Source organism: Onychostoma macrolepis, chromosome 07, assembly GCF_012432095.1.
Source record: "Onychostoma macrolepis isolate SWU-2019 chromosome 07, ASM1243209v1, whole genome shotgun sequence".
Taxonomy (NCBI): Eukaryota; Metazoa; Chordata; class Actinopteri; order Cypriniformes; family Cyprinidae; genus Onychostoma; species Onychostoma macrolepis.
In genome coordinates, this window is record NC_081161.1 from 33,779,050 (window position 1) to 33,804,352 (window position 25,303).

The following is a 25,303-nucleotide window of genomic DNA, read 5'->3' on the forward strand; positions in this document are numbered from 1 at the left end:
ACACATCATCTTTCAGACATTACATAGACCTACTAAAGTTCAAAAATGCTCTCACCCTCCCTACGCCATAACTCAGGGTATCTCTGGTTCTTTTCACTTCCATAATTGATGTTATATTCTTGGCAAAGTCACCCTCATTACAGAACCAAATAAAAACAGAAATGCTTGTGTTTATTGTGTTTACTGATACATTGAAAGTCTTGTTCTGAGGAGAATGTACCAAATCACTGCCTCAGTCTTGATGGCAAACAGACTTCAATGAGTTGATGGCTGCACATCTTTCCTAACTCTTGATGCAGTTCTTTCCATTTCATTTATCCATCTATGTGGCAATAACCTCCATTTGACCTGACGAAGCCTTTCTCGTTTCAGTTGACAGTTTAGATCTTGTTTTTGACAGTATACAAATGCACATTACCCATGCTATTCCCCTTAATGTGTACTTGCAACTCTTGCCATACTTCATCACTTATTCTGACGTGAAAATGTGATGCAATTCATTGATCTTTGACTCTTTGATTAGATCCCTATGCTATCGTGTCCTTCCTGCATCAGAGCCAGAAGACAGTGACTGTTCGGAACACGCTCAATCCCACATGGGACCAGACCCTCATCTTTTATGAAGTGGAAATATTTGGAGACCATCTTGTGACTGAGAAGAACCCTCCGTGCATTGTGGTGGAACTGTACGATCAGGACACATATGTGAGTTTTCATTGTGTTGGTATGTTATTTTATAAATGGGTGTGTTTATTGTCAAATTAATTAGACTTTCGACCAGTGAAATGAAGTCTAGTCCAATTTACAGTTTGTTCAGGTCAAGAACCACTAATTTTGTCTTATTCATAACACCATAACACCAAACTGACAGTTCATATCAGTTTGAATGAGGAAAGACTGAAGTCTGTGTAATTGTTTGACAAAATTATGTTTAAGTAACGTATTTAGAATGAAATGATTAAAGTCTGACAATGGTGGTATTATATAATGCACAAATAAAAAAATAAAATAAATTATAGAAAACTTGAAAAACATAGAAAACTTAGAAACTGAAATTAGAAATGTTGCCTTGGCAACAAACTGAAATAAAATGTTTAAACTAAAGTACTAACATTACTGAAACTAGAACTGTTTTAAAAAATAATGCAAAATATTCATATTAAAAACAAAAACAAAACCATAGAACAAATTACTAAAACATAAACTAAAATGAAAATGAAAACTCCAATAAATAAATAAGATAGTAAATGATACTAAAATAATCCTGTCTTAAAATAAGATCACTGAAAAAAACAAAAAACAGTCCAGCTATCTTGCTTTTTGCATTAATTAAGGTTTTATGTATAGGCAAGGCTACAGACAATATATTAGGCATTATGACTATTTATTTTTGTCTGTATGTGCCATTTAAGTACAGGTTGATTTTAAAATCCCTGGCGCCGCAGTAGTAGACTAATAATGGAAACCCTAATTCAAAAAAAGAAGTGAAATAAAGTCAAGTAGTAGTGACAGTGATAAATGATTATTTACAGACAGAAAGCTAAGACAATTATAAATATCAAGTTTGCTTGTGCCTAAATGCCTCAAACAAATCTCTGAATGACATGCTGTCTGAAGCTTGGGCTGATTCGTTTCATGTCTGTGAAACAGAAAATGCCTGATAAGTTATTTGACCCCTGCAGGGTGCTGACGAGTTTATGGGCCGTTGTGTTTGCCAACCATCAATGGTGTCTTCCCCTCGCCTCGCCTGGTATCCCATCCAGAAAGCTGGGAAGCCTGCTGGACAACTGCTTGCTGCTTTCGAACTGATCCGTAGAGATAAAGTAAGAGTTATGTGAATTATCATCCTCATAGACATTGTATCACTTGTGATATTGTAACTGGCATCTGTGGCCTTAATTTTCCCAGTTTCAGTCTCCTTTGTGAATGTCACATGACATAAGGCTATAAAGGTCACAATTAAGATGACCTGAGTGATGATTCTGTGGGATTCTTTGCGTCTTCTTGACACATCTAGCCCAGCTGTTGTCTGAAGCATCTCTGTTGAAAGAAATGCTTTTGTTAAGAGTTTAACCCATGGCACATATCACAGCTTCTCCAGCACCGCAGAGGAAGTTTAGTGGCTCCTTCACCCACTCAGTTGTATTTGTGTGCATAGCGCCTGACAACATATGATTTAAAATGCAAAACCGCTCGCAGTTTGTACAGTACGAAGTAATTTAGTCGTTGCTCTTCATTCTTTCTTCATAGCCTGCAGTTCATCACATCCCCGGTCAAGAGGTTAGTAATATGTCTTTAAGTTGCCCATCTTTTTTTCCCTTTTTTTCCCTTTGCTTTCTTTAAAAAATGCACAGACACACACTTCCTGTCCTCCAAGTCATCGTCACTCCCTGTTCTCTCAGTCAAGCACGACTGAGTAATTGGATAGAGCTGCTGTAAATGACATAAACATTGCTGTATCTGAACCGGTTTCACTAGCCCTGTCTGTTTGGAGACTGGCACCGCTCAGCAGCTCTCAGTTCAGGAAAGCAGCCCTGTCTGGGCAATGCAGACAGCCAGGAGACTGATTGGAGATGCCAGTGGAGTTTAAAAGTGCCAGAGGCCCCACCCAGTCCAGACCTGTCCAGCTGGCATCAGTTAGAGTGGGATAATCAGAGGGAAATTGAATTAAAGTGAACCCTTAGAGAACAGTCAAACCACCCACCCACGCACACACACAAACAAATGCCCACACTGTAACACTTTATTTATTTGATTTTAAAAGTCGTCTTTTTTTTTTTTTTCTGCAGGGGGATATTATACCACCCTCACATATCATGGATGAGGTAAGTGTTGGTGGAGGATTCTGTGAATAGACAATGAATCTTATTTTCAATTGTTCTAAAGCGTCTCTTTCCTGTTCTCTCGTTCATTTTTCCCTCTCTGTTTATTTTGGGCATCTTCAAGCTTGTGCTTCCAGGGTTCCTCTCTGAGAGTCAACAGCAATGGGTACAATTCAGCATGCATGCACATACACAAGCACATTTCACTGTATTTAGTTGACAAAACACAATGAAAAAAACACAGGACATGTGGTTCCACCATGTTAAACCAGAGCTAATGACCTTTATAGCGGCCTATAATGTGGAAGATACTGAGCCGGAACCAGTATAGTTAAAGCTCCAACATGTCATTCCCACTGGTTTTCATTAGGCTGTGGATATGGAGTGTTGAGATCTAGATTTTTGTTTTATCGCTAGTGGGTAGATTCCTCCAGAACTCTGTGTACTTCTACGCACCTCCTTGATTTTTATGAGGCCTGCCAAGGACAAGATCTTGTGGGAGACGGCTTGGAAATTAAGAGGCCTTTCTGATCCGGCTGTATTCCCAGCTCTCCTATCTACTGGATTCCGCTTCATCTGCACAAAGATTTGTATTGTTCTGCAGTGGCATTTCAAAAAGACACAGTGATAGACTAATGGTGGAACTAACATGCTGCTATTAGACTGCATAATAGCTGCTCTTCATTAGATACAAACACACTAGGGACGTAAACATTTACAAGTCGCCAATAGTAAAGGAAAACATTGGCAATACATGGTTCACGGTCTTGCACTTTCCCTTTTCCTCTGCACTCCACATTATTGTCTTTGTTTTGCTGGAAATAACAGCATGATATCATTAAGATGTAGGGATGCACTGATATTAAATGACCAATAATACAATAATAATATATAGTATTATAAAATAATAAAACAGAATATTTGGCAACGTTATGGACTTAAATGCACAGACGCTATTGGATGAGAACTGAAGTGAGCTGGATGATGACATCACTTATTTCTCTAGAGTCTCTTTATATAACATTTGAACTAATCCCATAATTGATTGACAATTTTACACAGTTATTAAACTCAACTGAATCAACGATAAACTGGCATTAACTGAAGAATGGTCTTCTTTTTAAAGCCGTTTTACAGCAGAATTGAATTTTGTTTGCATCATTGAAACATTATTTTTCTGTTTAATACTGTAAAGCTCGACACCATCTATATTGTATGAAGTGTTATATAAATAAAGGTGACTTGTCTCGACTTTAATAAAATTCTATACTATTTTGACTAAAATTAAAAATTAGACTCTAGAACTGAATTTAGGCATCAAAGCATTCTAATGTACATTATGAAAAAAGAATGTTCACTGTAAATATACAATTTGGAACATTTTTACAGTTAACAGTGTTATTAAATTATTAGAAATTAACCTTAAGTGAGTGTTAGATGACAGCACATGTAATCTAACATATACACTGTACAAGTAAGTTAAATTGAAATTACATTAAACTGACTCAAAAAAATCGAGTTGAATAATGAATAACTTAAAAAATGAAGTTAAAATTGGTTGAATTAATTTGATTTGATTTGAATTAAAATATTGGAAAAACATATTGTTCCCATTACTTACTGAGCATATAATTGTTACAGTGTGAAAATAGGCGAAATGTGGTACCAATTTGCCATTATTATTATTATTATTGTTATTATTTTAATTCCCAAACAGAAGAGAATTAGTGCTATAAGCACCAGGGTCATAGGATTGATTTCTAGGGAATGCATACATTGATTAATTGTATAACTTGAATGCAATGTACAGTAAGTAGCTTTGGATAAAAGCATTTGCCAGATGCATAAATGTAAACGTAATTGCAATATATATATATATATATATATATATATATATATATATATATATATATATATAGGATCTTATTAATTCTGTTTGAACTTTGAATATAGTTGCCTTTCCAAAATGATTTGTTTGTATCTAAAGACTTGAGCATGTTGAGTACCGAGTTTGTATAATTGTCGGAAATGTTCTCATTTATCAAGTAGATTAGCCATGCTTCCTTGAAGGTGTGTCTGTTTTAATGACGTTCTTTCAAATCCTTGCCTTAACTTAATGAAGTTAGACATTACATAGTCTAATTCTCCATGACTGAAGCGTATCTCCGAAGGTCCCTTTGCACAGAGCACCATTGTATTCAACAGTAATACCATTCATCAAACAATCGCACTGGCACAACACAGTCCTGGCTAATACTTGTGTGTGTGTGTGTGTTGCGGCTTGATTGCTAACTTTGATTGGCATGTGAAGTCATGATGTTTGACTTTTTGTAGCTGCTATTAGTAACCAATTCCTTGTTTGTTTTCACACCCATTTTCAAATTTGGGTGCGTCATGCAAATGTACTTATAGAGAAGAATGGAAACATCGTGCTTGTGATGCTGAGTTCTCTAAATGTACTCTATGTCTCCTTCAATTTTGTGAAGATAATATTTTGAATGGTTTTTGAAACTGCGAATGCATTTTCAGCCTTCTTTGCTTGCTTATTACGGTATATATAATTAAATGGAGAATATCCATATCAATGTTATTTTACGTACTTTTATACTTTTTAATAATATTTGAATTAGCTTTAACTGTATTTTTGTATTTTCAGTTTTCATTTTAGTTTTAATTAAATTGTTTTTATATAATTTTATGTGCTTTTGTTGTTATGAATATTACGGTTTAATTTATTTTAAAGTTTTTATTTGCTTCCGGTTGAATACATTTTTGTTTATTTCCGGAAATTTTAGTGCTTTAACTTGCACTTATTTGAGTTGACCTATTTCACTTGTCAAGGCAACATTTCAAAGTTTTTATCTAATATTTATATTTTATTTTCCTTCAGCTTTTTTTTTTTTTTAATTAACAAAATTATAGTTTTTTATAGCTTTAGTTGTATTTAACAATAATAACCCTGATCCTTATTAACTTATATTTACTCATATTATGCTTTGCTCTTCATTCTTAGCCAGAGGACTCTGATTTGCCATATCCACCTCCACAAAGGGAACCTAATGTCTACATGGTGCCGCAGGGGATAAAACCTGTCCTACAACGCACAGCTATTGAGGTGGGCCCAAAACCTTTCCTCGGGTTATCCATTTATAGTTTAAAGCTTCTAGTGACATTCACTGACATCGCTTTTTTTACCATTCATTTTACATGGCTGTTTTACCATTCATGATTACTTTAGGACGTGCGACTTAACCTTTTAACCTTTTAAATCTTAGATACTGGCGTGGGGTTTGCGTAACCTGAAGAGTTTCCAGCTGGCCAGTGTGACATCTCCCAGTCTTCAGGTGGAATGTGGAGGAAATGTGGTTCAGTCGTGCGTCATTCGAAATACTAAGAAGAACCCCAACTTTGAAGTCAACACCATGTTCATTGATGTCGTAAGCTCTGGATCTTGTTTTGTTTGTTTTTATGTACATAATTTTGTTCAACATTAGGTCAAGTAGGGTAAGATTAGATAAAATTATGCATAATTTAAAGGAATAGTTCACCCAAAAATGAAAATTTGAGTTTTTTTAGTTTTAATTTAGCATTACATCACTTGCTCATCAGTGGATCCTCTGCAGTGAATGGGTGCCGTCAGAATGAGAGTCCAAACAGCTGATAAAAGCATCACAAAAATCCACAAGTAATGCACAAGACTCCAGTCCGGCAATTAATGTCTTGTGAAGTGAAAAGCTGCATCCTTGTGAAAAACAACTCCCATCATTAAGGTGTTTTAATTTTAAACCATCACTTCTGGACAAAATCGCAGTTCATTGAATCCATATTAATGCTTTCTCTTGTGAAAAAAATTCATCCCCTGTCATCCCCTCATATCAATATCCACCGACATATTTGTCTAGAACTGTTTTGGACTGTTTTTGCTTGAAAAGAGTGCTTGGTCTGTTCATATTTCTCACCTGATTCAGAAGAGAAGACTTTTTGGTAACACTTCATAATAACTGCACGCTATGAATCATTAGGTAAGCATTAGTAAATAGTCAGTTCATCCTTTATAAAGCATTGTTCCAACATTAATAGTCATTAGTAAGCAGTTTATAAATACAGCTATAAATGCCTTGTTCTTGATTTATAAGCATATCTATTACAAAGGAGATTTAAAGGCTCAGTTATCTTCCTAACAGAAAAAAAAAATAAACAAACACAACACAGAGGGATACAGAACTCAGAAATATTTATTTCTAGATGAAAAAAAAAATTAAACTGTCCAACTGTACACTTTAATTTTTCTTTTTAGTTGTACAGTTGTACAGTTTCCTTTTTGCATCATGAAAAAATATTTCTGTGTTCTGTATCCCTCTGTGTTGTGTTTGTTTAACTTGTCTGTTTGGAAGATAAATGAGCCTTTAAATCTGCTTTGTAAATGCTTTACCAGGTATGAATAGTCCTCACTTTAGATGAGCTCACAAAAAATAGATGGCTGGCAACTACTAAATGTTTTATAACTACCTGACTTAATCATGAATTACAGCAGGAATATGTGTTAATAAAGCATTTATTAACACACTGAGCAACTATTATCATGTGTCTAAATAATAAGATTCATAAATGTACATTTAAATAGTTTATTAATCATTTACTTACACTTTCTAAATGATCTTATGAACCACTGACAATTCCTAAATAACTGGTTTGTAAATAACATAATAATTTTGAAATGATAAACTGATCATTAATAAAGTATGAGAATACAATTATATAGATATGCTCAAGAACAAAACATTTATAGCTGTATTTATAAACTGCTTACTAATGCCTATTAATGTTGAAACAATGCTTTATAAATGATGAACTGACTATTTACTAATGATTAACTAATGATTCATAGTGTGCAATTATTATAAAGTGTTACCGACTTTTTCATTGTAGAAAACAATATTCTGATCAGAGGATGATTAGATGACTTTTAGCTGAAAACAATGTTTGAAGATAAAAACATCTTAATGATGGGTTTGTTTTATTACAAACATGCAGCCTATTGATTACTTGTATTACTTGAAGGTTATTGTGATGTTTTTATCAGCTGTTTGGACTCTCATTCTGACGGCACCCATTCACTGCAGAGGATCCATTGGTGAGAAAGTGATGCAATACCAGATTTATCCAAATCTGTTCTAATGAAGAAACAAATTCATCTACATCTTGGATGACCTGATGGTGAATAAATCATTAGCAAATTCTAATTTTTGGGTAAACTTTTCATTGAACTTTTATGGGCATTCATCAAGGCAAAAATAACGCATCTATTGTACCTATCAAAGGTTAATAAATACAGTTGAACTTTGGCTGAGCCCTCTTCAGATTTCTTGTAGATTCTTTATGTAAAAATCCAGTTAAGATATCAAATGTTGTGTTACAGCATGCTGCTAACCAGTTGAGACAGACTTATATACAATGTGGTCACGATGTCCTTCACATGGTAGATGTTTCATGAGTGATGACTGGCACAGTAAAAATGTTCCCCAGCAATGAGCGTCAGTTCTTAATTCTAAAACGTAAGATAGTCTGGATTCCGTTCCAAGGCTGGAAGGCATCGCATGGAAAGAATGCTGAATGACTTGCAAAGTTATTTGCACTGTCAGTCGTGGTCAGCCCTGTGTCATGTTTGCCTCAGTTTAGGGTGTGAAATACTTTCACAGAGTATGAGAGGAGAGAGAGGAAGGTTCTGTGGAACAATATCTGAAATGGAGAAATAAACAAGAGATTATGAGTTAAAGGTTTGGAAGCCTTGCATCTCTTTATGTTCATACCTTTGTTATTCGTAATCTCTTCTCCACTGTAGCGACTGCCCAAGGAAGAGCTCTACATGCCTCCATTGGTGATCAAGGTTATAGACAACCGTCAGTTTGGCAGAAAGCCTGTAGTGGGCCAGTGCACAGTCCACTCGCTGAATGAGTTCCGCTGCCAGCCAGAGAGCCTGGACAGAGACCCTACAGAAGAAGAATTTGGTGAGGAAATGAGGGAATGACTAAATACCTTTTTAAACTGCATCAAAGTATATTTGAGATATTGTAAACACAACAGATACACTGACAAGAATTGGCTTTGAAACTGTTTTCCCTTAGAAATTACTAGTAAATTTCATAAATAGTTACAAAGGAACAGCAAGTAACAATGAAGTAAATAAAATAGTCAAATACTAGTAAAGTGTGAATCTTCCCAAGTATGTACTAAAATGTTTTTGAAATACATTTATTTCATACATTTATTATGTACTTAATAAAAATACCCTGCAGTTTATACTTTTAGTTTACTAAACTGGTATACTTAAAATCTGCTGAATTGGAACAACTCATTTTGTACATAATGCACTTTAATTGTGAGGAAGTAGGACCAGTGCTGAAGTCCAACTAAAGATATCGTGAAGTAGATTTGATTGTGCTAAAGTGGAATTATTGCAAGTATACTTCAGGTATACTTTAAATATCTTGCATTTAAAGACTGATATTATTCAAAGATCATATAGTCATCATCAATAATGACATTAAAACACATTTTAGGCTAAATATTAAAAAACAAAAAACAAATCCCGCACACTATCTATGCAAAAAGTATCAAAATATTTATTAACAAGGACGTTATGGAAATGTCGTTGTTGATAAATATTTTGATACTTTTTGCATAGATGGTGTGCGGGATTTGTTTTTTGTTTTTTAGTTTTTGACCTGGCTGGTCTTTGTTTCCAACGCACCTATTTATTGCTGTCAGGTGTGCAGAGGTTAATTGTTAATAGGCTAAATATTAAGAAATGTGCATTGTGAACAAGTAGTACCCCAAATAAAGTTTAATTATAATTTTTAAATCAGTAGCGATATATCAGTAAATATGTTATGTTTGTATTTGTGTTCATGTTATCTATCAACTTTATGTGAAGCGTCCTTGGGTTGTTGAAAGGCACTATATAAATAAAACATTATTATTATTAATATTAATAAATTTGAACTATGCTTAATATGAAATAAATGTATCTTAAATATATTACTTTTTTTACTATGGGTTATTCTTAGTAAAATACTAATCTTTTATTCATTTATTTAATTTTTTTCAATTTTTGTTTGAAAATGTGTGTGTTCTGCCTAGGGAAAGAAGGAAATACAGAAAGGAAAAAAGAATATTGGAGAAAAGTAAATTTATTTCAAGCTTTTTTAGGGTATATAAAGTACACCCAAAGTATAGTAACCTGCTCTAATTTAGAACAATTCAGTTATTCAATACAAAAATGGCAAGAATCAAATTATTTTCTTGGTGTTCAATTCTATTAATAGTTCAGTTCTATTAAAAGTGCATTCTTTTGATAATGTGGATGAACATTATACTTTATGCTTACATTATTTATGGTATATTTCCATCAACAGAGGCAATTGCTCAAACCCCTAGAGATGACGTTCTGGTTGATATTGATGATAAGGAGCCTCTCATTCCTGGACAGGTATGATTAGTCTTTTTACCTCTATTTCTTAGCTGATTGACAAGGTGACATGTAGTGCTGTTTCCAGATCTCTTCTGAAACTTCCTCAGAAATGCTCTTTGGAAGACTTGCTTCATAGCAGTCATTCTCAAAATGAGGGGTCCTCAATTTTTTTTTGTAAAAATCCCATTTGAAAAATTATGAGAGTGTAATTTCTAGACCTGGAGAAGTAATTTAAATTAATAAAACAATAATATATAAAAAGAAGTAAATATTTAACAAAAAAATGAAATGTAAAAGTCATGGGGCCTTTAAATATTGTTGTGGACAATGGAGTCAAAAAGCTGAGAACTGCTGTGAAGAGTGTGAATACACACTCTTTTTTGTTGTCTGTGATGATATTAGTCATCTTGGCTGCTATTCAGTAGGTCGTTGGTCACATAGCTTGGGTTTCTCCAGGTTTCTTTAGAGCCTTGTTAGAGAATGAGGTATGCTGTCATGGCAAGGTTAAGCACTTCTGAGCATACACATCACTTTATAAGGTCTTCTAGGGGTAGTTTTCTCCATGCATTTATTGGTGGAGTTTAAGTGTGATTCTAGTTGTGAAACATGGCAATCACATCCTGTCCATTATAATGTCTGGGTTACAGCATTGCCCCAGTGGGACACAGTGTCTGTGACTCTAAGAAAGCATTGCTTTGTAGATGGTGACTAGAGGAAGGCGGTTTCTTGAAGGATTGAGAGACCATGGGTCTCATAGTATCGACTCGAGTTCAATTGATTATTAGCAGAAATGCTGAAAAAAATGATCTATTACTTAAATTTAGGCTGTGATTTCAAGATGAGATGTAAGATTTTGGCCAAACTAGCCTTGTGATGTTGCTATGGTGCCATGTTAGTCAACTTACAGCATAATTGGGGGTGGGTGTCTGATGAAATCATGAATTCAGGAACATGATGGAATACTGTTTGGCGCTTGCATGTATGATGAAGGCTCACACCATCTTGAGACAATGACACGCTTCGCTTTCTGAGAAAAGAGAGGCCAGCTTTAATGACGCCTCCTCGAGCTGTCATCAATTCCCTCTCATAACTACGACCTAAAAATACTCCCAAAAAATAAATAAAAACAACATAAAAAATGATCAAGGGGGATTAGGAAAATTGAAAAATTGTTTCCATGTCTCAGCTTTAACCTCTCAGCCTTTATTTGTTCAGTCACTGGAAGAATACAAGACTAGAATATCAGATTCAGGACCGCATGGCCCACTTGGTTTCCTTGGAAATGGATCATACTCACAAAAGCCAGTTTATTTAGGTCTTCGACCTTCTAGCCCGGCTGGCAGTGCTTCCCTGTGGATGTGAGGTGTTCTGTCGTTTGCAGAGTGGAAAGAGGAATACTTCACGCTTGCCCTTTTGAGCTCGGTTTTATAAGCCCACGCCCAGCTCTAGTTAAGGGCCATTAATGGGGCTCTTTTCTTCTGCACTTGCCACCTTTTCCGTTGATCTAATCTGGGAGCAAGATTCGGTTTCGTTGTATTCCACAGTGTGTGACACGGTCAGCTTACATTCATCTATTAGTAACCCAATGATGATCCAGAAATGTCACGTAACACAGTGCCCACTGGCCTGGACGTCAGTCCAAACGCTCAAGGCCATGTAGACGGCATCAGTGGGCACACCATCTGCGGTTTGACTGAAATCAGTTGAATGTAACCGCATGTTTGACTCTGAAAATGTATTGCTGAATACACAGTAAACATCCCCTCCAGTTCTGCTCCTGATTTCAGATGTCTGGTGACCACGGCACTATGGGCTTTATTTATAAATGCGTATTTGTATGAGGACTGCCATGAAATGGCTCGTTCTGGCTAACATAAATAAAAGAGGGACCACAACCACAGTCATCTGTGGAAGAATCCCCAGTGACCCTCATTTTTGTCTATCAGAAATGTTTGATGGAATATAGGAAGTGAAGGAACTGTGGTGAAAGGGTATGTCAGTTGTTCATTTTTTTGGTGAAGAAGGGCTTTTGTTGCATGGTTTGCACACTCATCACATATTGTTTTAGCTTGAGGGTGTAGTTGCTTTTCTTTTGCACATGCAGAACATGCACTTGATTTGCAGTTTTGGCAGCTCATCTACATTTCACTGTACGTTTTCTGTTTTATAGCATTGTAGCATTCATTGACAACATCTCAGGTAGTTTTGATGCACAGTAGCACAGTCATTAGTACTGGTCAGCTGCACTGGATCAGAATAAAGTTTCTGGGGTCTGAGTTTGATCCCCGGCCCACAATCCCGCATGACTTCTAGTATTCCAGTGGGAGCCTGAGGCTGCTGTGATCCACTCAGGAAACCAAGAAAAGCAGGGAAAGCTAAAGAAGAAAATTTGTTCGTCTTCCTGTGGCTACTATTTGGATCCTGATGGCAGTAAAAGCTCCAGTTCTTGCTCTGTAAGTGCAATATCTCCAATCAAATTCCCTATTTAACAATGTGCACAGTAGTGTTTGAATATTTAAATCCGAACACAAATACACAGCAGAAAATGGCAAACCTGCATGTCCAACTCTACTGAAAAGATCATATCTTCTCTCTTGTCTTGCGACTGTAATTAGGGAATGATTGCAGTAACCACGTTTTTACACAATCGGCCAAACAAATCAAACTCAGACAGTTTGCAAGAGTGCAGAAGGCACAAAACATTTCAGCTAAAGGCAACATTTGCATTACTTTTGTGAAATATTGTGAAATATTATGACAAATTAAAATATCTTTTTCTACTGGAATATACATGTATTTTAAAATGTAATATATTCCTGTTATGGCAAAGCTGAATTTTCAGCAGCCATTACTAAAGTCTTACATGATGCTTCAGAAATCTCTCAAATATTTGGTGCTCAAGAAACTTTATTATCGATTCTGAAAACAGTTGTGCTGATTAATGTTTTTGTGAAAACGTTGAAGCATTTTTTCAGGAGTCTTTGATAAATATAAAGTTCCAATGGAAATTGGATAAATAAAACGTTCAGTAAACTGCATTTATTTGAAATTTATAAAATTATAAATGTCTTAACTAAGACTTTTGATCAATTTAATTAATCCTTGCTGAATAAAAGTGCTAGACAAACTGACCCCAAACTTTTGAATGGTTGTGTACATTTTATTAAAAACCATCACAATTGGTTTAACTAGTCACTAATTATACTGAAATAGTGCTGCAGCATATAAAATTAGACACTTCCTTTCAGCATGAACACTTTCTATGTAAATTAGGCTCATAATAGATGCCCTATTCACAAACGTAGCACTCTTGACCTTACAGTTACTGTTGTGCTGTTTACTCTGAAAGAGTAGACAATAAACTAAATTTCCTTCAAAAAAGAAAACATATTAAGTACAGAGCTGATTGAGGTGCCTGGTTCGCAGCTGTAAAGTCATGCTGTATAGTTCCGGTAAATAATGCTAGATTGTGAAAGTCAGTTGCTGCTAGCATTCATAGCTTCCGAGATTGGGAATTGCGGCATGCAATTTGAGTGCTGGTGAACTGCGTGCGGTATCAGTGTGCGCAATTTGTTTTTGTGTATTCCCTCGTAAGCACTATAACTTGTTATATCTTCACTTCTAATATCTTGTGTTTGGTGTTGGTGGTGTTCAGAGCAGTACTGGTCCAAACTCCCCAGTGCATTAAATGAAACTTGATCCCCATCATCTCCCCAAAGCCTTTGCTTCGGCTTGGCTCAGACCCCAATACTATTCCCTAGCGGTCTCATAAAAAATGCTCCCTGGATCAGGTTCGTCACTTAAAGCAGGTTTTTGATGAGGCCAAACACAACCTCGTAGGGGAAAGTAACACCAATCCGGTGGCTTTGTGGATTTGCTACGGTTTTGAGCGGGTTAAATGATATACTTCTGAAACACGGCGCTAAAAGCAAGTACCCATGTAGAGGAGCTTTGAAGAGGTTTCTGAGGTTAGACTTGAGGGAGAACTACTGAAAAGGTTTGATTTTGATCCTACGTCTTGGTGGCTTCGCCCAAAGGCCTTTAGACAGCGAGAGAGGCGAACGGTCCCACTAATGTGTGTACTTCAAAATGTTCTGTAATGCAACTCCTCTAGTTGGAGGACAACAGCAAACAAAGTGGCCTGGTCCTAATTAGCTGTTCTACTGAGTGGCTGCGTGGAGTCCTCTCTCTTGTTGTATTTATTATGCCCTGGCACTACAGAGCAGAAGGCGCTGTGAGGGTTCAGTCCTCCCTCTGATGTGGTAAGTCCTCGTCTTGGGCAACTGCATCCCCCCGCTCCTGGCTGCTCACCACCGGCGCCACAATAACTGCCACCCCCTACCCCCACACCTCCCCTGCTAGGGGTCGACTCTAGGGGAACGAGAGCGCTCGATGACAGGCCTTCGCGACCAGGTCCCTGTTTATGAGCAGCCAGTCTGATGGCTTGTTGAGCCCAGTTTCTTATACGACTCTGAGAGTCTATTTGAATGGTTTTGGTGCAGAAGATCACGTCTTGCACTTATTAGAACAGTTAGCCTGTTTGTTTCCTGATGTTTAACGCTACATCCAGCATTCTTGATTGTATTTAGATTGCGGTGTAAAAGAGCAAGCTTGATTTCACATAATTTCAGCAGGATGTGGTTGCTGCATGGGAAGACACAGCTCTGGCACGGCTCTGCTGTTTGTAACACCAGCCTAGCATAGCATTGTAATCAGCCACACCATGTGCATCATAATACGGAGGAATCAGGACTGGTTCGGCATGATTAGCTTGTGACAGATGCAGTGTGGGAATGTAATCTCCCAGGCTCATCAGGGTGGGATGTGTAAAATTGCTCTGCATAAAATGTGTTTTTGGCTAAAGCTGTCATGTATCGCAATACATTTTTGGATTAGATTACTTCTCAGCATATATGTCTGTAAAATAATTTGTTATGCAGTGCTTCTCACCAATTCACACAAGATATTTTAGTAATATTTACTAATCATTTTTATTAAGATTTTGAATTGGCTTTTATTTCTATATCTTCATTATATATTTTTTTAACATTTGTATAATTTATTTAATAGTGCTTTTCAGATTTAATTTATTGTTATTTCAGTTTTAGTTTTTATTTCTTCCCAGTTAGCAATTTTACTGCTTCAACTTAAACTTATTTCAGTTAGTTGTCAATGCAGCATTTCTAATTTTTGTTTAGTTTGAGTTTTTCATCTAATATTTATATTTTATTTTATTTTACCCTTATTTAAATTGATGAATTATGCAGAAATTATGCAGAATTATGCATGCGATATCAAAAGGAGAACTGGTATTGGATAAAATACATTTTACATTATTATTTTTTTCTTAAGAATCAGCTTTGAGGAAACTGACTTAATTTCTTGTTCCAAACAACAACAACAACAAAACAGTTAATGTCATATCAATCAGTTATTATTGATATACAGTATCATTACATGTATACACAGTACAGTTTACATATTAGTCTTTTTTTTTTGTTTTGTTTAACCTTTGTATAGGTACATCTTTTTTAACATGATCAATTAATCCATTATTATTATATAAAGAGTATTATTATTAATTTTAAATGAATGCTACTTTTTCATTATTTTGTTTTATCTTTGCTTAAACACACACAAGTTAACCAGACTTTAACAAACTACAAAAAACAAATATATATATATATATATTTTCCATGTAACAGCAGAATTGTTGTTGTGTTTTGCATGATATATTATCCTTTTGAGGGGAGAATTTGTTGACATAGATGTAATAAGATTTGTGCTTGAATTATATTAAATATTTGCCCTGAGCATGTTATTTATTACAACGCTTTCATAATGCGTACATCTTTAAAATGAAACATATACTGTTACGCTAAATTATTCTTACTCCTTGGAGAGCTCTCCTCAGAATTTAATTATTTTATTCCATTGTTCAGTGCATTTTCACCAGTGTTGTTTTATGGCTGGCGTGGTACTTTCTCTGCGACACGTTCCCATATAAAACAATGGTTTGATTTAGCATCGGGAGGCACAGTGCTGTGGAATATGAATGTGTGTTATGTCTGCAGCTAATTAGCGTTAGCGCTTGCATTGCAGCATGAACTCATCCTACTGTAGAGACCCTCTCTTCATCTGTTAGAGCTATTATTGGTGAGAAACCCACTTTTGAGTCCCATCCAGGAAAAACAACAATCTTGGGGTGTCATTCTTCATCGGGGAATCACATTTCATGGTCCTGACCTTGGTAATGATTTATCTATCAGCTAGAAACAGTCCTGTCTGAGTTCACAAACCGCAGGTTCGAGTCAGAGCGTTTGGTAGGGTTGCCATCTGTACCTCATTGACGCTCTCTGTTGCATCTTAGTCTGGGAGTTCCAGACCTGGCGACCCGATCCCCTGTTTTCTCTGTAACATATGCTGTCATCTTACTTCATCCACATATACAGCTGATCTAATGTGTTGCTCTGTTTTCATGTCATTCCTCATAATGCTACAGAAAATTACAACTAGGGCCAGGATTGAACTGTTGACTGGTAGAGTGTTGTATAATGTGTACATCAGTTAGATTTTTCTTGATAAATATATTTAATATACATTTACATTTATCAGACGCTTTTATCCAAAGCGACTTACAAGTGCATTCAGGCTACACATTTTTTTTATCAGTATTTGTGTTCCCTGGGAATTGAACCCACAACCTTTTGTGCTGCTAACACAATGCTCTACCACTGAGCCACAGGAACACAGGAACACAATAATATTATACATTCCAATTACAACATCAAACATTTACTATATAAACCATAAAAACTCTGTTTTGCTTTAGGCTTTGAATAGCGAAATTGAAAGACTTGGCTTTTTTGTCTATGATTGTTCCTCGTACTTTGAAAGTGTGTTGATTAGTGAATGACAGATATTTACTAACGTTAACCAACTAACCAATGCTTCTGGTTTATAACAGGCAGACGGAACCAGCTCTGCCATTATTAACATCTCGCCTTCTCAGTCCAGCCTCCATGTACGTATGTATTTTCATCACCCCTTTCACCATCTCTTTCCATTTTTCTGTAACCTTCATTTCATCTTGACTAGAGCTCATTGAGTGATAGTGCTATGGGTTGAATCCAAAGTTTTTTGCCCTTAATAAGTAAGAATGTAATGTTTCTATCCATCTATATATATATATAGTTTGTCTCCTTTTATTTTTGTGGCCTATGGAATGTCACCTTTAATCAATCAGCATTAGAGCCCTGCATTTCAGCCCGGGCCCAATGGGCCCCGACTTTTTTTACGCCTCTAGGGCCGGGCTTCAAGCCAATTTTCACATCATAGTTCAGACACGGGCCGGGCCTCGGGCCTGTTTTAGGCTTCTGCTTATTTTTATATTTTAGACATCCATCAATTAGTGATGAAAAAAAAAAAAAAAATTGCCGCGCTGGTGGAAACAACACGAGACTACCAATCGTGCTACCACGATTGTCATGAGCGGCTCGACTGGGTTTAGTGTCCAGCAGCAGCAGCATGCGTGCTGTCAGCGCAGCTGAAGAGTTCTGCGTTCAAATACATGCAATAGGCTAAAGCTTGCCGCAAAGCCCCAGCAAAAGTAATTACCATGAATGTGTCCGGGGGAAATAGCAAGGAGAAATTGAATTATTTACTAATAAACTAGTGTTTTCTGAGTCGTTTTCACAAGTATAAAGTTGCTGATCAAGACTCGCCATCTCCTCATTAGACGCGCCTTTAGAGAGAAATGCATCTTTATGGATTATTATTATGATTATAATGAAAGAGTTTTTGATTTGTTTTATTCCGTAGTAATTTAAGCTTTCTATAGATATATTTATCATGTCTGTGAGGCATGTATTCGCTCAGCTTCGGTTCGCTTTTGTGAAGCGCTCCTGTTCAAGACGAGACGGCAGAAAGTGCATCATGTTTGTTTATTTTATAAAAGCACAACGTTTGTGTGTGCACACAAAAAAAAAGTAGACCCTTTACAGTTGCGAATGATGTATTACTCTTACCTTTATGAAGAAAAATGATGGCGTATCCACTGAAAAAAATGCAAGTGATTGCGCTGGTGTCTCCATGTCCTGCAAAGCGTGCTTTAGCTTCCATTCTCCACGCAAACTATTGGATACAGCGCACATTTATCTAGGTTTAACGTTTAAACATTATTATATGTTTGAACTGTTTTATATCTATAGATTTTATTTTAGGCAAGTCGTGATGATTTGAGAAGGCTAAATTGATGAAACATAGACTATGATCAGCTTACTGTATGCCGCTGGCCGCTTGGTCATTACTTTAAAAAACAAAATCTTATGCTTCAAATGTTTTTAAAAATTAACTAAACGAAACGAAATATAATCACTTTGCCATTACATACAAACCTGAACTATTTTAATAGCTGAAACAGTAGTAGCCTATAAGCTGTTTTGGGAGAATGGGGAAAAAAGACGGTAATTTGGGCCGGTAATTCTGATAAGCTGTCAGACACGGGCCGGGCTAGGGCCTGAGCGTCTCGGTCTAGGGCCTAAATTTGAGGCCCGTGCAGGGCTCAAATCAGCATGGCTGTGGTAAATTCATACAAATGCACTTGTGTTTTGCACTGCATGCTCTTGGTGATGATACACCAAGAGCATCAGGGGAAGTTGTAGCCTAATGCTTAGAGAGTCGGACTCGTAACCCAAAAGGTCGCGAGTTGGAGTCTCAGATCCGGCAGGGTTTGTAGGTGGGGGGAGTGAATAACCAGCGCTCTTTCCACCCTGCTTTCGAACCCCCAACTGCTCCCTGGGCTTCAGTGTTGACTGCTGTGTGTGTGCACTTTGGATGGGATAAATGCAGAGCACTAATTCCGAGTATGGGTTACCATATTTGGCCACATGTCACATCACTTTCACTTTAACTTTCACGATGCAAGGACAAGTGACATCACCCAGACCAAGGTTTGACATTTACATTATTTATTTAAAGAAAGAAAATTAAAAAACAAATATTAAAAAGATGTAAGATGCATTTTTTAAAAACATTTCTCAATATCGCTAAGCAATTTTCCTTCTTTTTACTGTTATGATGTTAAGATATTTTTTCCTTTGAAACAAGATGATATTTCAGTATTTCACTGAAAAATTCTGTAATTTCTGCCCTGCAAGCCTTACTTAATTTTGTAGAAAACAAAAAGACATTTTTGTCCAGATTGGACCCCACTGAATTTCACTGAATGGACATGAATTTTCTTCAAAATGTCTTCTTTTGTGTTTCACACAGTGTTGTTTTAGTGTTATTTATACTATTCAGTATACTTTTAAATACTTTAGTATTTATACATTTTAAGCATACTTTTATTTCATACTATTAATTTCATTTGATTTTTTTAATGTATTTTTGTCATTTATTATTATTTTTTATATTTATATAGCTTTTTTTTATTTTTATTTCAGTTTGAGTTTTGGTAATTTAAAGGGGTCCTATTATGCTTTTTCATTTTTTGAATTTTAGTCAGTGTGTATGTTTGGGCATAAAAAGATCTACAAAGTTACAAATCTCAAAGTCCACTCCAAAGGGAGATATTTCGTTTTTTAAAAATCCCTTTTCAAGAACTACAACGAACAGCTCGTTTGGACTACAGCGCTGTCAAAATCTAAACCCGGTGTGGGTATTTTTATATCACTGTATTTCTGAAGAAAACCGACTGTCTTCAGAAAATGTTGGATGTCATTTTCATTTCATCTTGCATGTAATATCTGATAAAGCAGTGTTTGTGAGCGGAGCTCTGCTTTGTGTACAGCGTTACCGATCCTCTTGTTCAATATTTCATCTTCATCTTCGTCTTCGTCGTCTTCTTCTTCTTCTACTATACTACTAGCTTTACGGCGGATCGCTGACTTATAAGTGCATTACCGCCACCTATCTCTGAAATGGACCATTGACACTCTACCTACAATCTCCTAATTAACCTCCCAACCCATCTTCTAACACCTTTATCTTTCCTTTTCTCTTTTCTCTCCTCCACCTGCCCAGAGTCTTCATAGAGCTTCATTCGGCGCTGCGTGTTCCTATTTTGGGGTCTGAATCCGGCTCAAATTGATATAGCAATGTTGACGATATTGACAATATTGGCAAGGGGCGGGGCAGTACTGAAACACAGTCTAAGCGGTTTGCCAATCACAACGCACTGGGACAGCTAACCAATCACAACACATTTTGTTTTTCGGAAGGCAGGCCTTCATCAAACCCGGAACTAATCGAGCCGTTTGTGCCAGACTGGGGAGAGAGGTGTTGTAATAATGTAAATTATGTGAAAAATAATGCGTTTTTCAAACCACAAAGCATGAGAGCATGTTCTAGTACACCCCCAAAACAAAATCAATACTTTGTAAAAGAGCATAATAGGACCCCTTTAAGCAATTTTACTTTATTTCATTTTAGATTTATTTCAATTACCAAAATTACCTGATTTTTAATAGTTTAAATTTTAGTAAACAATCACAACACCATTTCCAAATAATAAAAAAGGAAGTCTTACAGGTTTCAGGGAAATCTTACAGATGACTTGAGGATGATTAACAAAATAAAGCACAAATTTCCTAAAGGGACAGTTCACCCAAAATTTCTGTCATCAATTAAAGTCACTTACAGTACAATTACACAATATCGCCTACTGTAAGTAACTGTATTAACTTCTAATATGTAAATACGGGCACTGCAATGTAAAGTACACTACATAGACAAAAAAAAAAAAAAAAAGAAAAAAAGTGGCCATCCTTTTTTAAGAATGGATTTGGCTATTAGGTGCATAAAACCAAGCATTCAATTGTGTGAGACCCTTGTCTTCTCTAGCATGAAAATGCCTCTGTGCACAAAATGTAGTCAATGTAGAAATAGTCTGTTGTGGAAAAAGCTGACTGGCCTACACAACGTCCAGACCTGAACTTGTTTTGGGATGAATTGGAACAGCAACTTCGAGTCACTCCCCATTGCCCAAAATCAGCGCCTGACCTCCCTCATGCTGATGTATCTGAATGAGAGTAAATCCCTGCAGCCATGTTACAACATCTTCCATATTCCACAACATCCCCACAGCATGTTCCAGGCCTTTTCAGAAGATCGAAAACTATTATAGCTGCAAAGGGAGGACCAACTTCCTGTCAATACCCGTGGTTTTGAAATTAAATGCTCAAATAAGCTCATAAGGGTGTGGTGTTTGGGAATCCACATACTTTTGACCATAAAGAGTATTTCCAAATGATATTTACACCAGTCTAATTAGGTTAACGGATGCCTCTAATCAGGCAGATATATGCCAGTAGGAGACCTAGCTGGCTTTGTGAGTGCTTACGCAAATGTTTCTAACTCTAGGAAGGATTTGTGCATGTGACTGACTGTAGGAACTTTGTGTGAGAGACATTTTTTTAATATTTTGATTTATTTTAATTAATTTTTTATTTATGAGGCAAAGCTAATTTGCTCTCATATTTGTCTTTGACTCTGTAAAGTTCTCTTAGTAACGCTTCTGATTGGTTGCAGAACACAGTTCCTCCAGGAGATGAATCCTGTTTTGTGTTAAGATCAAGGAGATTTAATGGATTCAAACTATCCTTCTTTCTACTCTTTTTTTTTTTTTTTTTGATACAGGAATTTCATTTCTAAAAGAGAAAGAATCTGGATCGTGAACGAGAGACCATGAAAAAAGCAAGCAAGCATATAGGAGGTCTTAGGTCTTAGCATGGTCCAATTTGGTCTTGGTTACATGATCTCCACAGATTTAGGGCTTTGGTTCTAGATCTTAGACCAGGCTAGGACTAAGCAGAATGCTTTTATATAACTTCTTGTTTATATCACACTCTAAATGTAGTACGCTCTCCCTTCTCCTGCCCAAACATAGAGGTTTCTTTTTTTTTTTTTTGCAAACAAAGATATTTATTTTATTAGAAAACATTCAAACCAGATGATCAAAAACCCAAATTTTCTTTCTCACCAGAGCCAAAGTAAATAGGGCTGTTAAAAGATTCCCAGTGCATTTCCCCTCATAGCCAAATGTCAAGAACAGAAAGAAAAAGAATGAGTGAAAGGGAGAGAGAGAGACGAAAATGTGTATTCAATCAGTTTTCTTCTAATTAAATTTTGTAGATACTTTCTATGAGCCATGGTCCTGTCCTGTTGCTTTCAGGAGGGAGAGAAAAAAAGATGGGGAAGAGAGAGATGTTCATCTACATTTTTTTCTCATTGTAATTTTAATGAGATACGCTTCATTATTTTGAGGTCTTCTAATTCAGGGATTTTTAAACTGGGATCTAGGATCCACAAGAGGGTGCTAGAAGGCCAGTAAAAAAAACTGAAAGGTAAAGATTTTACAAAATGAGTTTTGGGGCTGTCAAAGTTCACATAAAATCTGTTAATTAAATATGTAAAAAAAAAAAAAAAATTGGGGTAGTATTTGTGAAAAGTGCCTCGCATTTTTTATGGGGAAATTTTTAATTGAAAATGTTTATAAGTCTAATATTAATAGTGCATCGAAAAAAGGTATACCTTCAGCTTAAAACAAAAGTATATATATATATATATATATATATATACAGATCATATTTTAATTTGCTTAAAGGTCAGTAACCATTTTAATTTAAAATTAATTTTGCAAACAAAATTTTCTTTGCATATTGCATACTACAGTATTACTAGTTAATTGTTTTGTTTTTTTTGTACATGAAATTTATAATTGCCTTTATATTTTCAGATGGGTCTCACACAGGGGGTCATCATATTATGAAGTCATTGTCATCAAAAAGTTTGCAAAACCCTGTTTTATCTATTTATTCTATTCAGTCTTTTTTTTGAGAACTGTTATGCACACAGGCCTGCACTGTGGTGATGCAGCATTTGCTGAAGTCTTTGCCAAGCCTTCAGACACTCCAGAGGACAAATAGTATTTCAAAAGTTGTGCCAGTCTTAGTACTTGACATCCAAAACGCATCAGTAGTTTTGAGAGGAGAAAAAAGAAACATGCAGAACTGTGGTTGCTCATAAAATGGAATATTGGTTGGTGGCTTAAATTTTCTTCAGACCATGAAACTATGCTGAAGGTTATTTGAAAGAATGCCTTGACTCTGCTGAAATGTGCAGACAGTGAAGCAGTACAGCACACGTCTCAGTGAACAAGGGCTGCCCTAAACCAAATTAAATCCAGTTATAAATGTATACGTACTGTAACGGAGTCAACGAGACGGGAGTCGAGCAGATCCAAGTGCAAGCTTTTATTCCGTAACATGGTCATAGAAAACATGGAAGCGCTCCGTAAAGTAGCTATTACTAGAAGAGCGATAAACGCTAGACAATACTCGGCAGTGAGAAAGAGGAAGTCCATGGCTTATGTAGCATGTCTGATTGAATTCAGCTGTGTATGTGTAATCAGAGCAGTGGATGATGGGAACTGTAGTCCGGAACAGGGGGACGGACGGAGGGCCAGGTCCACATGGAGTGGAGAGATCGGGAACTGAGACAGAGCAGAACACCAAGGCAGAGCAGGGAACCAGGGCGGGGTCGACGGAGCAGGAAATCAAGGCAGAGCCGGAGACCAGGACAGAGCAGAAGCCCACCAGGGCGGAACAGAAGACAACCTCCGAGCAGTCGGAGCAGAAGACCACTACAGCTGAGCAGAAGACCCCCACGGCAGAGCAGAGGACCACCAAAGCAGAGCAGAGGACCACCACAGCGGAGCAGAGACCCCTAGTAGAGACTGGGACCTAGGGAAATCAGACACAAACAGAGAGAGCATATACGGTATCAAGAACCGAGGCAAGGAATGCAAAATGTTCCTTGCACAAAGTGTCAATATTTTGCCTGGTGACAGCTGAGCGGGCAGACAGTTCATAAGCAGGCTCACAGATTGAAACTGGATAGGCAGACAGTTCAACATCATGCTCATTGAGTGAAACTGGACAGACAGACAATTCAGAATCAGGTTTGACTGCAGAGTTTAAACCAACAGACAGTTCACAATTGGCAGACAGTTCAGTTGTTGAAGCTGGGTAGACAGACGATTCATACTCAGACCCATTAATAGAAACTGGACAGGCACAAAGTTCAAAACCAGGTTTGTTAAATATAACCAGATAGTTAGATAGTTCATGAATGGTCTCTATGGCAGTGACAGGGTTAACGGGATAGACTTGGGATGCATTTATAATTTCTGGGCTCAAGACAGACAATTCAGGTTTAGATACCTTGACAGAGACAGGCAAGACAGACAGTTCACGATCAGCCACCATGGCTGGTTCAGAACGGGGCGAGAGCTCAAAGATAGCCTCCTTGCCTAGTTCAGAGCAGGGCCGTGACAGGACAGGATGAAGAGTCGCAGATGGCCTCCATAGCCGTGGCATGACAGGCTGAAAGTGCATTGCTGGGCGCCACCACCACGCAAGGAGCTGAAGCGAGCACCGCCACTTCGGGAGGTTCTGCAGTATGCGCCGCCACCTCTGGAAAAACTGCAGCGGGCACAATCGCTTTGGGGATCACAGCAGCGAGCGCCACTACCTCAGGAGGTTCTGCAGTGTCAGCCGCCACCTCTGGAGATATCAGTGGACGCCGCCGCGTCTGGGAGTTCTGTGGTGTATGCAGCCCTAACATATCAAAAAGCGATCCCCATCATGGGAAGCACACTTCAGACAGGGGAATCAGTTCAGGAACAGGAGGGCTAGAGTGAGTGGGTTTGGGGAAACCAGCTGCATGTGCTGACACCAGCGGTGCATCCCTCACACTGGATACCAGACTGAGATATTGAAGGACTGACCTTGAATATCCGGGTGTAACAGACAGGGAGTGACAAGATGCTAGATTCCAGCGCACAACAAAGCATAGTCCATAAAGTCCTTTAAACTACAATTAAACTTCCCCTCCGGTAACCATGACTTTGTGGGCTCACTTAGTCCGAAACGAAAAATGTCTCTTAATATGAACTCATCAAAAGGCACCCTATAAGATAACTCACAGAATGGAGTGACGTACTCCT

General features: G+C 37.1%; 1 protein-coding gene across 11 annotated transcripts in view; it reads left to right on the plus strand.

Annotated features, from left to right (window-relative positions):
- dysf (dysferlin, limb girdle muscular dystrophy 2B (autosomal recessive)) overlaps window positions 1-25,303 on the plus strand; it is a 77,546-nt gene that overhangs the window by 27,706 nt on the left and 24,537 nt on the right. For 6 of the 11 annotated variants that reach the window (XM_058781241.1, XM_058781247.1, XM_058781238.1 and 3 more), the window contains 10 exons: window positions 524-705; window positions 1,683-1,823; window positions 2,251-2,280; window positions 2,790-2,825; window positions 2,947-2,988; window positions 5,836-5,937; window positions 6,098-6,259; window positions 8,665-8,830; window positions 10,238-10,311; window positions 17,261-17,317. In XM_058781241.1, the coding sequence (XP_058637224.1) occupies window positions 524-705; window positions 1,683-1,823; window positions 2,251-2,280; window positions 2,790-2,825; window positions 2,947-2,988; window positions 5,836-5,937; window positions 6,098-6,259; window positions 8,665-8,830; window positions 10,238-10,311; window positions 17,261-17,317 (992 nt within the window). The remainder of the gene's footprint in view (window positions 1-523; window positions 706-1,682; window positions 1,824-2,250; window positions 2,281-2,789; window positions 2,826-2,946; window positions 2,989-5,835; window positions 5,938-6,097; window positions 6,260-8,664; window positions 8,831-10,237; window positions 10,312-17,260; window positions 17,318-25,303) is intronic. The other 5 variants (XM_058781245.1, XM_058781248.1, XM_058781243.1 and 2 more) reach the window with 1 other exon arrangement.